At 45.4% G+C, this 13,469-nt stretch overlaps 1 protein-coding gene across 3 annotated transcripts; it reads left to right on the plus strand.

Annotated features, from left to right (window-relative positions):
• The first annotated feature begins 355 nt into the window (after positions 1–355).
• ZNF852 (zinc finger protein 852) lies at positions 356–12,900 on the plus strand. 3 transcript variants are annotated; one of them, XM_038570250.1, is made up of 4 exons: positions 356–509; positions 7,107–7,198; positions 7,520–7,646; positions 9,474–12,900. In XM_038570250.1, exons 1-4 carry the CDS (start codon positions 470–472, stop codon positions 10,922–10,924), a joined length of 1,710 nt encoding a protein of 569 aa, XP_038426178.1. In that variant the 5' UTR covers positions 356–469; the 3' UTR covers positions 10,925–12,900. The 3 variants fall into 3 exon arrangements, with proteins under 3 accessions (XP_038426178.1, XP_038426179.1, XP_038426180.1); XM_038570251.1 differs by lacking the exon at positions 356–509 and adding an exon at positions 887–957; XM_038570252.1 differs by lacking the exon at positions 356–509 and adding an exon at positions 2,199–2,388.
• The last annotated feature ends 569 nt before the right edge of the window (positions 12,901–13,469 follow it).

Consider the following 13,469-nt stretch of genomic DNA (forward strand, 5'->3'; position numbering starts at 1 on the left):
ATCGCGAATCCGAGAAACCACCGAGGAGCCGACACCGATGCAAGCACACGAGGGTTTATTTGCAAGCTCGAGCCTGGTCCAAGTACACCCGACACAGCGGAGCAGGGACTTGGACCCCGAGGTGGGTTACAGCTGGATTTTTATGGGCTGGTCTAGGGGATTTCCAGTAAGGGTGGAGGAGTTTCTCAAGCTCTTAGTTCCTCATTCCAATATGGGACGTGCTCTGCATTAAGGGCGTGCTCTGCAGATTTTTCTTGGAACTGACTTGGGCTAGAGGCCGCAGTTGTTACTCATCTAGGGGCCAGAGGTGGGGGACATTCTCTGAATTTCTTGGGTCCCGCAGTTGACGTTTGTTCAAAAGTAAACAACTGGAGGTCATGGGAGGTGCAGTTGTGTGTGCGCGGCTGGAGGCCAGCAAGTGCCCCCAGCTGTGGTGGTGACGAGGGAGGGAAGAGGTCCTCCTGGAGTGATGCGCGGCCCCTTACCAGCTCTCCCTTCGGCCAGAACCGGTCAGCCACAAGCTCGTGCTCCGTGCTTTGCCCCCTGGTTTGGGATCCTGTTCCTCCCCGGGGCGGGGTGGGGGGCAGCCGGGCCTTCCCACCACCTGTTGGAAGGGGTGTGGGCTCCTGGGCTCCGGGGCTACCCTGGCGTCGGAGGGCGGGGGGCGGACCCGGAGGGCGGGGCGCGGCGGCGCGGAGGGGCAGGGCCCCGGGGCGGGGGGCGCCGGGGGCCAAGCCTCGCGCTCGCAGGCCCGCCTGCCTCCCGCGGGCGCTGGGAGAAGCCGAGACGTTGGCCCTCCCAGCTTCCTAGAGAGGCCCCGGGCGGCGGCGCGCGTGCGCGAGCGGAGCCGACGGAGGGGCGGGCGCCGGGCGCGGGGCGGGGGCGCGGGGCGCGGGGCGCGGGGCCCTGGGCAGGTGGCGCGGCCGGAGGACCGAGCGTCGGGGGCCCACGGAGTCGGTGAGCGGCGGCGCGGGGCGGGGCGCGGGGGCGCGGGGGCGCGGGGGCGGGGGCCGCCGGGCGGGCGCTCCGGGGCCGGGGCCGGGGCCGGGGCCGCGCGGGCTGCGGGAGGGGGCGGCCGGGGCCGGGCCTGGAGGCTGCGCCGGGGCGGGCGGTGTGGCGGGGGCTCCGGTGCGGACCTGGAAGCGCCTCGCAGCCGCGGGCACGCAGCCGGGGGTCCTGGCTTCGGCGCCGCGTCCTTTCTCCCAATTGCGCAAACAAAGCGGGCTCGTTCTGGACGATTAGGTGCCGCGGGGAGTGCCCGCAAAGGAAGAGTAGCCGCAGTCCGCAGAGCTCCGTCCGGGTGCTGCGGGGAGCTGTAAAATGCGCTGGCGATGCAGGCTCCTACACGCGCACACACGTACATGGTGCTATCTGTTTACTGAAGTGTGGCATCACTCAGCGGCATTAAGTACATTTATACTCTTGCTCCTTGAAAATCACACTACCTTGAGCCGGCGGAATGCACTTGCTCACGTGGTGGTCACACTTGGTGCCGGCGTCGTGGCACCGCTAAGACACACTTCCGTGAGTGTGATGAGAACGTGTTGTTTGCAGTTTAGTTTATTTTCCATAGTACACATTGCATGAAGCTCTCAAGGCTCAACAAGTGACGTTTGTGCAGAAAAATAGCACAATCTTGTCTCCTTTCAAAATGAAAGCGAAATATATAAAAGAGTTTTTATTTTCGGTGATATATTCTTAAAAGATTTTATTTTCATAAAAGGGAGTTTTTAAACAGACGGTGCAGCTCCAACCCGAAACCACTGCACTGTATCTGACTGGCACAGGCCTCAGAAGTCAGAGGATGGTCTCCTTCTGGGTTAAAGTGGTGGCCAGGAAAGAACACCACCATCCTGTTTGAAACTAGTTCAAGAGTGAAAACTCGGTAGTGGTAGGTACATTATTTGCAGGGAAATGTCAGCGAGTGGCTTTAGTGGTAATTTGCTGAAGGAATGTCGGAGAACTCGCATCTGTTTACACGGGTGTGTGTGTATGTGTGTGTGTTGAGGGCCTGATGAAGGAGGGTGTTCTTACATGTCAATGTTAATGCTGGAGAAAGGCAGACAGACTTTGGTTAAAAGCCATAATCCTTCCTGTAGGCCGAAATGATGGGAATGTTTTTTCTTTTTTTAAAGATTTTATTTTTTTAATTTTTATTTATTTATGATAGTCACAGAGAGAGAGAGAGGCAGAGACACAGGCAGAGGGAGAAGCAGGCTCCATGCACCGGGAGCCCGACGTGGGATTCGATCCCGGGTGTCCAGGATCGCGCCCTGGGCCAAAGGCAGGCGCCAAACCGCTGCGCCACCCACGGATCCCGATGGGAATGTTTTGAAGGGAAACCTCAATTTGTACCTAGAAAGGAAACCGACAACAGCATCAAAAATGGTAGCTATGCCACTTTAAGTTTTCTGAGGTCCTCGTGTCCAAGAGGTCTTGGTGTATAAGCCTTCCGTGATATTGGAGAGTTGCTTGGGGGTAAATATACATAGTGTATAGTAACCATAACTTACTGTATTTGGCAGTCTGCAGTATTTTTGTATCAGAAAAAAATCTGAAACAGCTCCGTCAGGTGAACCATGATGTGCTCTACAAGGTTGAATTTTTGAGCTTAAACATTTCCTTCCCTGATCTCAAACCTCGTAGCCTCCTTCCTTGTTTTATTATACTGCATGGTGCCGGGCACTAACATACTGTATATTTCCTTCACTTCGTTGTCTGTCTTCCTATAAGCTGTGCAAGGCAGGTGTTTTTTTTTTGTTTTTTTTTTTTTTTTTAAGGCAGGTTTTTGTTTGTTTGTCTCTATTCCCTACAGAGACCTTAGTGCTTGGGGCATAGTAGGTGCTCAGTAGATATTGTTAAGAGAGAAGAGTGACAGTGTTTAATATCTTTGACTGCCAAGTTAATTTGTAACCTAAGATAAAAATAAATCAGAGAAAAAAGATAACACGCTTCCTCAATTCAAAAAAGCTTTCTCTTCTTTTTAAGATTTTATTTATTTATTAATGAGAGACAGAGAGAGAGAGAAAGCACAGCAGAGACACGGGCGGAGGGAGAATCAGGCTCCATGCAAGGGAGCCTGACGTGGGACTCAATCCTGTGTCTCCAGGATCGGGCCCTGGGCTGAAGGCGGCGCTAAACCTCTGGGCCACCTGGGCTGCCGTCTTTTTGAATGATTGTAGACTTACAGGAGGTTGCAGAAACTGTACAGAGTTCCCTGATATTCTTTACTTACTTTGCCTAACGTTAACATCTTGCATAACCATAGTACAGTCAGCAAACTGAAGACATTTACAGTAGTGTGGTACTATTAATTAAACTGCTGACTTTACTTAGAGTTCATCAGTTTCTCACTAGTGACCTTTTTCTGTTCAGGGAACCAATCTAGAATCCCTCATTCCATTTAGTTGTCATGTCTCCTTGTTCCCTTCAGTATGTGACAGTCTCTCCATCTTTTCGTGTGTTTTGTGACCTCGACACTTTGAAGTATGTCGTGCTGGTATTTTTAGAGTGACTCTTACTTTGGTTTTGTCAGATGTTTTCTTCTGCTTCCATTGAGGATGGTGTCCATATGTCTTGTTACTGTCGTTTTTTTTTTTTTTTTTTTGGTTTTTGTTTGTTTTTTTTTTTTTTTTTGTCGCTATTGGTTTTGACCTGCTGGTATCTGCCATGTGTCACTACTGTAAACCTACTGTCTCTCCCTTTGTAACTGGTGATTATTTCGGGGAAGATACTTTGAGACCTTGCATAGCAATATCCTGTTTTTCCTTAACTTTCACCCACTAATTAGCCCTCCTGGTGGATCTTATTAGTGTAATGGTCTAATGGTGACTTTCTGTTATTCCCTCTTTTCTGTTAATTGGAATACTGTCAGAGGAAGAGTTGTGCCTTGTTTCCCTTTGTTTTATTTATTCGGTTAGTTATATCAGTGTGTGATGTTGGGTATGTATTCTTTGGGCTATGATGCAGTGCTAATATTACTTACTTTATTGCTTAAAGTACTCCAGCTTTGGCCATGGGGAGCGCCTTGAGGTTGGCTTCTGTTTCCCCTTGCAGAGCCCACATCCTTTTTGGTGTCTTTCCCCGCCTTCCTGGCACCACAGAATACTCACGTTGTTTCTTCCCTTCCCCAGCCTGGAAACCACCACCACTTCTCCAAGGATCCCTAGTTCTATTTATTGGAGAATGGTATGGAGAAACCAAGTTTTGGGTGCTAGGTTTGAGCTCATTTCTTAAGCGATGTATTTAAGCGTAATGTAACATTTTAATTATGTACTGGAAGCAGTCTTTTTGTTTCCTTATCAGCGTATAAAATAAAGCGTATGTATCCTTACACTGATAGGAAAAACACAAGAATAAGAAAGTGCTTAATGAGGATTTTAAAAGAAAACAAATTCACATTGTGTATGAATTGAAGCAAAATGACAAGAAAGCAAAGAAAAGCAAAGAAAAGCAAAAAAAAATATTTCTGAAAAATGCCCTGGATAACTGCTTGGGTTTTTCCCTGTGCTTCACAAAGCCATTTTCAATTGTGGGGTTGAGACTGGGGTCAAAGTATGAAGCTGTGGGAGAAGAGGCCTGATCAGCTCAGGTTTCCTCCTGGGCCTGGGGTGAGTGAAGTTTTTCTTCTTTCTCAAAAACTAGTTGGGACATGGAGAAACCTTGAGGCATTGGGATACCTGAACTGGGCAGGTTCAGCTCACTGGTCCCCATGTCTTTCCTGTGCCCTGGCTCTTTCATCCGGATTCAGAAAGGCCCTGGGGGCGGGCATGTCTCTCCGTATTTGTGGTGCTTTCTTTGGTTGGAAACCTGAAATCCTTTGCCAAATTCCTGGCTTTTGCCCTCATTTTCCTGTCTGTCAGTCTTCTCATCACCTCTGTCCAGATGCCTCACTGACCTCTTCAGACATTTCCGTAACAGCTGCTTCAGAACAGGTCTGCTTGGAGGCTTGTTTCTGGTGCTAATTGCACTGTGGGCCTCCATTTCCTGAGATAGGTCTTGTCATTTAGATTTCCTGCTTGGTGCATTTCTTCAGAATATTTGTCTCTGGCCTCAAGTTCATTCTCTTTAGCCTCACTGCCTGATCTCTGGTTACCCTGAGCAGCTTTCTTGTTCTTCCACACTTCAGTTTCATGCTCTTCTCCAGTCTGTTCTACAGCTCTGTCCCTCCTTCTGACTTCTAGCTTCCTTCTGAACTGTTGTTTCTGCTATCCGTTTGTGCTGCTGGGGCTTACACGGTTGGAACCTGCCCCTCTTTTTTTTTTTTTTTTTTTTTTAAGATTTTACTTATTTATTCATTCATTCATTCATTCGTGACAGAGAGAGAGAGAGAGAGAGAGAGAGAGAGGCAGAGACACAGGCAGAGGGAGAAGCAGCCTCCATGCAGGAAGCCCGACATGGGACTCGATCCCGATCCCGGGTCTCCAGGATCACACCCTAGACTGAAGGCAGCGCTAAACTGCTGAGCCACCGGGGCTGCCCCTGAGCCTCTTCCTCTTGATCCTGAGGCACCCTTTCCTTTCAGCCATCTTTTATTGTTGCTGATCTTCAAGTCTGTCTGTGGGCCTTGGGCCACCTACTTTATCATTCCATCCTTTTCCTTTGTTTTGTTTTCTCAAATACTACTTCTTCTTTTTCTCCCCTAGTTTTTTACAGCAAGGCTTCATTTCTCTGCCAGAACTTTAGCAGACTCCTCAGCCTGTGTGATCGTTAATGTAGTCCTTTGCTTGACTCTTCATGCCCTGAGAACAAGAGTGTAGTTTCTTTCTGTTACCTGGATGGCAGCATGCTTTCTCCTGGGAGCCTCTTTCCATCTGTGTTTAGTCATTCTTTTTTTTTTTTTGTCTGTCCTGATGCCATCGGCTGAATCTGGAGGATGTTGAGTATGTATTGGCTTCTGACGAAGTAGGGGATGGCTTCTGAGTGAAGGTAGTGATTTTTTTAAATGTACTAAATGGTGGTGGGAAATGCGGGGTGGTCTCTGGGGAAGATAAGCATCATCTGTGACATGGTGCACTGAGTTATGAGGTCATGTACAACAGGTGCCTATGTGTGCAATCCTTATAATTTTAATATGTATCCTGCAGAAGAGGTCTAACACTATTTTTTTTTTGAACATCTGGTGTACCAGCACCATTTTTTGAAAAGTCCATTCTCTTTTCAGTACTTTTGGGACTTTTGTCAAAAATAAGTCACTATGGATGTATGGGTATATCTCTCAACCCTTATCCTGTTATAAAATTGTCCTCATGTCAATACTACTCTACTTTGATGACTGCTGCTTAGTAATGTAATTCTGATGTTGGAATTATGAGTCCTTAACTTATTTTTTCCCAAATTCTCTTGGGTAGAAGACTTTGATTTTTCCAAATGAATTTTATTATGATGTGGTCAGTTGCCTAAAAGAAGCCAGATGGAAATCTGATACAAATCATGATGAAACTAAAGCTAATTAGAGGACTATCTATGGATGCAAGTTTAAGGGAAGAAAATGAATGAGAATCATTAAAAGAAATTGGGAGGTCAGGAAGAGAACGTGGAAAGAACATCCATATTTGACTCTGAATTTCAGGTGATGAGGGACACCCAAATGAGATGTCCGGTAGGTAGCTGGAAGCCTGTAATAGGGGTCTAGAAGAGAGCTAGGAACTGGGAAGGCAGGCAGCATTAGGGCATTGCGAGTCAATGAGATCTGTGACAGCAAAAAGGGATGCTGTGAGGCCTGAGTGCCTGCAATGTCCATAATGAGAAGGAAGGGAAAGAAATCAGTAATGAGGGGCCAGAAACGTGAGGGGCACATCAGGCTGGCCTGACACCAGGGAAGCCACAGGGAGAGAAAGTGGGCAGAAGTATAGCTTCCTTCAGAGAATTTGAAGTGAGGGAGGGCTGGGAGGAATGGCCATTTCTGTTTGACCAGGGACCCTCTGCACCCTGAGAATAACACCTGCATGGAAAATTCACAGCACACTCAGAATAACGCCTGTATGGAAGAGGGATGAGAGGCAGTGTGTGGAGCTGCCTGGGTTCTCTTGAACCCACTCACTGGGACACAGACCCTATTGGAGCCGAGGCAGGGCTTGTTCTCACAGCTCTCTTTCCTCCCTCAGGTCCGTGTGCTTCGCAGGTGCCTGCCCTTTCCCAAGCTGGGAAGTCAGGAGACCAGGCAGCAGCAGCTGTGCTTCAGATGGTCAGGCCCCAGGTGAGCTGGACTCTGTCTTCCATGAGTTCCCAAGTCTGTGGCCTGGGCATAGCTAGCGCTCATCTTCAGGGCTCTGGCCAATTCTGAGACTACTTCTGCGGTTTCCCTGCCTAATGACTTCCTCTGGAATTAGGTCCTGCCTGCTGAGTTCATGGACTCTGTCTGGGCCTGGACTTGTCCTTTTAGATATGTCATCCCAGCTTCTGTCCCCTATCAACCCTTTACCCACCAGGCCCCCACCCTGGGCTCTTGATACCCTGATGTGTCTGTCTTCAGGCTGGGAATATAATATCCCTGAGCGATAGAAGCTTGTCATTCCAGGTGTCTGCAGCGTACGAGTTCCTGTCTGTGGACTATACTGAGAGGAAGTGGAAAGGTCCGGCAGTCGGTCAGAGAGCCGTGTACCGGAGCATCATGCCGGGAAATTATTGCAGCGTGGCCTCATTGGGTAATGATTTCTGTTCCCCAGTAGTGTAGTCTGCATTCCTTTCTTTACATTTTCTTTGCTACATTCTTTTTTGTTTGTTTGTTTGCTTGTTAAATTTTTATTGTGAAAAGTTGCCAACATGAGACAGAGCGGAGAGGATAGTGTAATGAACCTCTCTGTGCCCATCGCTCAGCCTTAAGTTATCAGCATTGTCTTTACTTCATTATTAATTGGCCTAAGGTGGTTTATTTAGAAGTTGTAGTTGTAAGGAATAGGGAGCCGCTCACATTATTACTGTGTGTGTATAACATTACTGTGTTACTTCCAGTAAGGCTGAAGGAATGGAAACCCTGATCAAACAAAACCCACCAGCTAGAGCATCCTTTGGGAAACAGGGCCCTCAGCAGCAACAGCAAATAATTTTTATGCCAGGGAATGTCAGGCAGTTGCTCCCTGCGTATCTCTTTTGTCCTCCCACTGCTACTCATTTTCTTCACTCTGAATCTTTTGTCCCCTCATAGCCGCTGCATTATTAGACTTTCCGCTGCCACAGTTTCTGCATGCAATGGCTCCTGATGGCTGGGCTTCTCTCCATGCGTCATTTCAGCTTAGATCTCCTACTTGTTTTAGTTTTCTTTCTTTTGCCCTATTTCCAGCTCAGAATTTACTTAGAGAGGGACTCTAAGGGTGGTTCAGCCACTAAGTGTCATCTCTGTTTGGGCAGAACTTTGCTCCTGGCCGCAGCAGAGGCTGAGGTGTAACATATTAGAGAAGCTACACTTGGGCCTCGTGCCCTGGTCTAGTCAGTCGTGGTATTGACTGACTGGTATTGAGACCAGTTACTTGGCACAGAGCAAGGACAGCTTCCTGGAAGGGAGTGTTTTCAGGACAGGTTCTCTGGTTGGCAGGTCTAGGACAGTAGCCAACATGGCAGAGGGTGGTGGGCTCAGGAGTCAGAGAGGCAGTGATACCTGTGACTTTCTGTGTGCTGAAATGCCACGACGGCTTGCCCTGGTTAAGATACGATTAAAAGGAACCAACAGTTTTGTGTTTAGACGTGACTGATCGCTTGCTTCTTCCACCATTTCCAAATTCTAAAGGAAATATTTAGCTGTTCAGTTTTCTATGATTCCACATTATCAAGATACCAAAGACATGTTTTGATTCATATTTCAAATTATCAGTCCCTTTCTTAATTTTTATAGGAATGCAGTCCTTGCAGTATGACTTCTACCAGTCCATTGCTCCAGAGACTAGAGGATCCCCCCTTTAGAGCTCTGCTGTCCCTTCCAGTACTTTCCCCCAGCATTTCTGAGCCTGTGGCTTCTCTGAATCTTGTCACCTGAATCTTCTCACATGTGAGAATCACTTCTTTTGATACGTTTTTTTCCCTGAATGTGTTTGCCCATACTGTTTGTCATCTTTGATTTGAGGTATTTGCCACTCCTCTCCTCAATATTTTTACTGGGAACCATGGAAACTTACAGCATCTTGTTGGAAAGGACGTTATATAGTTCATCATTTTACTAGGTGACTCCTGTGAGGTCACACCACCTTTACAGTCTGCTCTCTTGCCTTCTGGTTGTCTTTTAACTGGATAATTAACTAGAACAATTAATGGGTTGTGTCCTGACAGCCCTTCTTCCACCCTCCCCTACTGACTGTCTTTCCCCTCTTCATCTTTCTGTCCATGAAGAGAAGCTTGAGCTATTTCCCATTTTTCTCCTGTTCAAAATGTGTCATCTCCTGATGTGAAGGTTTTTTTCAGGTACGTAGACTCCTGATGACTCTGTTTCCTCAGTAGGACAAGAAATGTGTAAAAGTTGTTTTCTTCTCTTTTGGCCACAGGTGACACTAGGATGCGGTGTTCAGAGTTGCCTGTGAAGCTGGCAGTTTCTAAGGGACCAGAGTCATCTGATGGGACGTCAAGAGGGCTCTGTGCAGTAGTTTCTGGGGAACCAGAGGCAGGAGCTGCCTGTGAAGGTACTTCAGAGAAGCTGGAAGGGCAACCCTCAGATGAAGAAGGGAGCAGACTGGAAAATGCTTTCTTCAAAATAACACATGAGGACAAAGATAAATCCACAAAAGGTGGATGTGATGAATATAAAGAACTTGGGAAGCATCCACACCTGTCCCCTAGTGCTGCAGCACATCAAAGAGTACTGAAGGGACAGAAATTATATCAATGTGATGAATGTGGTAAAGCTTTCAATTGGAGTTCACACCTCATTGGGCATCAGAGAATCCACACAGGAGAGAAACCCTATGCATGTAATGAATGTGGTAAGACCTTCAGGCAGACCTCTCAGCTCATCGTTCATCTCAGAACCCACACGGGGGAAAAGCCCTATGAGTGCAGAGTGTGTGGAAAGACTTACCGGCATAGCTCCCATCTTATTCAACACCAGAGACTCCATAATGGTGAGAAACCATATAAATGTAATGAATGTGCAAAAGCTTTCAATGAAAGTTCCAAACTTTTTGACCATCAGAGAACCCATACTGGGGAGAAACCTTATGAATGCAGTGAATGTGGGGCTGCCTTCAGTCGGAGTAAAAATCTTGTCCGTCATCAGGTACTTCACACTGGTAAAAAACCTTACAAGTGTAATGAATGTGGGAAAGCTTTCTGTTCTAATAGAAATCTTATTGACCATCAGAGGATCCACACTGGGGAGAAACCTTATGAGTGTAATGAATGTGGCAAGGCCTTCAGTCGGAGTAAATGTCTTATTCGACATCAGAGCCTCCACACTGGAGAAAAACCATACAAATGTAGTGAGTGTGGGAAAGCCTTCAGTCAGATCTCTCAACTTGCTGACCATGAGCGAATTCATACTGGAGAAAAACCTTTTGAATGTAATGAGTGTGGTAAGGCATTCAGTCTGAGTAAATGTCTTATTCGACACCAGAGACTTCACACAGGTGAAAAGCCATATAAATGCAAGGAGTGTGGAAAATCCTTCAACCAAAACTCCTACCTCATTATACACCAAAGAATCCACACTGGTGAGAAGCCATATGAATGTAATGCATGTGGGAAGGTCTTCAGTCATAATTCTAGCCTTATGGTTCATCAAAGAACCCATACTGGGGAGAAACCGTATAAATGCAACAATTGTGTGAAGGCCTTTAGTGACAGCTCTCAGCTCACTGTGCACCAAAGAGTTCACACTGGAGAGAAGCCCTATGAATGTATTGAGTGTGGGAAAGCCTTCAGTCAGCGTTCCACTTTTAATCACCATCAGCGAACTCATGATGGTGAGAGGCACTCAGCTCTGGCCCACACAGTTTGTTAAGACATGATTTTCTAAGACAGAGCAAGAAACTTGAGTTAAACTTTCATTGTAAGAAAGATACTCTGATCTTCTCTTGGAATCATTAATCAAGGAGGTTTATTCCTTGTATTCTTTCTGCTGGGTTATGAAGGTAGGAGAGTCATAGTGCCATTTTTCCCTACTATGAGAGAAGTAAGGACTACACATTTCGTGTGCTTATAGGTCCTTCCCCCCCCTACATTCTTTTCTCCCTCCTTCTCTCCCCCCTTTTCTCCCTCTCTCCTCTCCTCTCTTTTTTTGTTTAAAATGTGTCTCTGGTTTTAGTTATGAATCCCATAATCAAATTGTATACTTCTCAAGGACAGTGGTTATATGCTTCTTTTTTTTTTTTTTTTCCAGGTAATTCTTTTCTCAGTTGCATAAAGTCATTCTCCAATGCTCTGGTTCCTATCTTGTGAATGGCCTTTTAAAAAGTTTCATTATAATCTGGATCCTCATCACTTGTATTTCCTATCTAGAGAACCTTTTCTTCTTCTTTGCTAATTTTTGTCCCTCAGACTGTTTAAGATCCAGCTCATCTCAGAAAGACTTTTTTCTTAAAATGCTTTTTCCTTCCTCTTAAACTTCCGTTGACTTGACCTCAATGCTTCAAATTAGTCTGTTACAATTAGTAGTTGTTATTAAATTGCATTGAGAACAGTTGTCAAGGCATATGTGTATACTTCATCCCAACTTAATGTAAGCTCTTTGAGTTTTGGTATGGTATCTATGTCTTTTAGCATATAGCTAATAATTTTCATAGACTAGTTGTTTAAGTTTTTCAAACTCACTCTCCAACCATTCTTAATCTGGGCATGTACTCCCTTTTGCCACTAGACCTAAAACTTTTAAAAATGGACACCATAGGATACCACATACAAAGGCCTTGTTCATGTCTTCTACATATGCCTCTGGGAATATTAATTCTGGTACCTCAGCCTCAACTAATATTTGTGCTTGAGCATGCATCTGTGTGTGAACCTGTATATCCAGGATTTAGAGTCAGCAGTTGTTCCACTGATAAGTACTTTTACCTGCTTTCTGTGGTTTGATTCACAGAGACTCTGATTTCCATATCAAGTAGTTCAATCTTCCTGTAACTGCCATCTAATACCAAGTTGAGAGGAGTACAGTTTATTATTATAATTATCTTCCAGGCCATCTTTCATTCCCCATAAAGTTAAGAAACAGGAAGTCTTTTCAGAATCCTATAGTCATGTATGAGACATTAGCTTAAACACCTCTCTTCCAATCCTTGCAGGAGCGCCCCATTGTTGGGAGCCTTTGCCTCTGGTATCTGCCCCTTTTCTCTTAGCAGGACAGTAGGATTGACAGTGTAGCAGAGGAGAAGGTTAGAGGTGCAATGTCAGATATGTAAACGTCAGGGGAGAGATGATTGTGAGCTCCAATTTATGTCTGAGATAGTGGAGAAGAAAGAGAAGATAATTGAGGCTCAAGAAAATAAGAATTAGATGTGATTTGGGGGGAGGCACCTCAGAAAAGATTAGGAAGAATGTGTATTGGGGAGGTCTATAAAAACTACTGAAACAAGGACACGACTAGAAATTTGCCATTTGTAAATAAATGTTTTAAATTTCTGTTTTCAGATATATTTATAAGATCTACAGATAGGACTTACTTAAAAATGTTTTATCTTGGGAGCACCTGTATTCTGAGAAGGAGCCCAACCCCATATTAGCACATGGACCCATGCTTCCACTGTGATTTGCACCTTACTGGTCAGAACCCCTTGCCTATTGGATGCTATAATTTTACCTTCTGTTTGTTCTTTGCTCATTGTCCTACCATTCTGTGTCTGGAGGGGGAAAGCCAGCTCTATTCATAAGTATGTTACCCCTCACCACCAGTCTGGTGTAGGTTTTCATTAAGAATGAATGTCCTAAAAAAAAAAAAAATGAATGTCCTTACTTCCTGGAAAAGTATTCAGGATCATGTATGGAGGAAAATGGTCTATATATGAAAGCCACAGCTCAATTTCTATTGGTTATTGCTAGTATTAAAAAAAATTACTGAGTTCTAAAAATTTTATCTGGATCCAATTGCCTTGCTAAATTATTTTTAGTTTTAATAGTTTTTTTTTTTAGTTTCATTTCCTAACTTTTCTTAGTATACAACAAATAATAGTACTTTCTTCATTTCCATTCTGTATGTCATTTAAGTTGTGTGATAACAAAACTTTTTATTTTATTTTTTTAAGATTTTATTTATTCATGAGAGACACAGAGAGAGAGAAAGAGAGAGAGGGGCAGAGACACAGGCAGAGGGAGAATCAGGCTCCATGCAGGGAGCCAGACGTGGGACTCGATCCCGGGTCTCCAGGATCAGGCCCTGGGCTGAAGCGCTAAACCGCTGAGCCACCAGGGCTGCCCAACAAAACTGTTTTAAACAAACATTTTGAATAGTGAACAGCAGATGTTCCATGTCTTCTAACTTTCGAGGGAAATGTTTTGGCATTTTGCAATTGCATATAGTGTTCACTCTCGTTGGTTGCTGTTAAATGCTCTTG

The sequence above is a fragment of the Canis lupus genome, chromosome 23 (assembly GCF_011100685.1).
Source record: "Canis lupus familiaris isolate Mischka breed German Shepherd chromosome 23, alternate assembly UU_Cfam_GSD_1.0, whole genome shotgun sequence".
Taxonomy (NCBI): domain Eukaryota; kingdom Metazoa; phylum Chordata; class Mammalia; order Carnivora; family Canidae; genus Canis; species Canis lupus.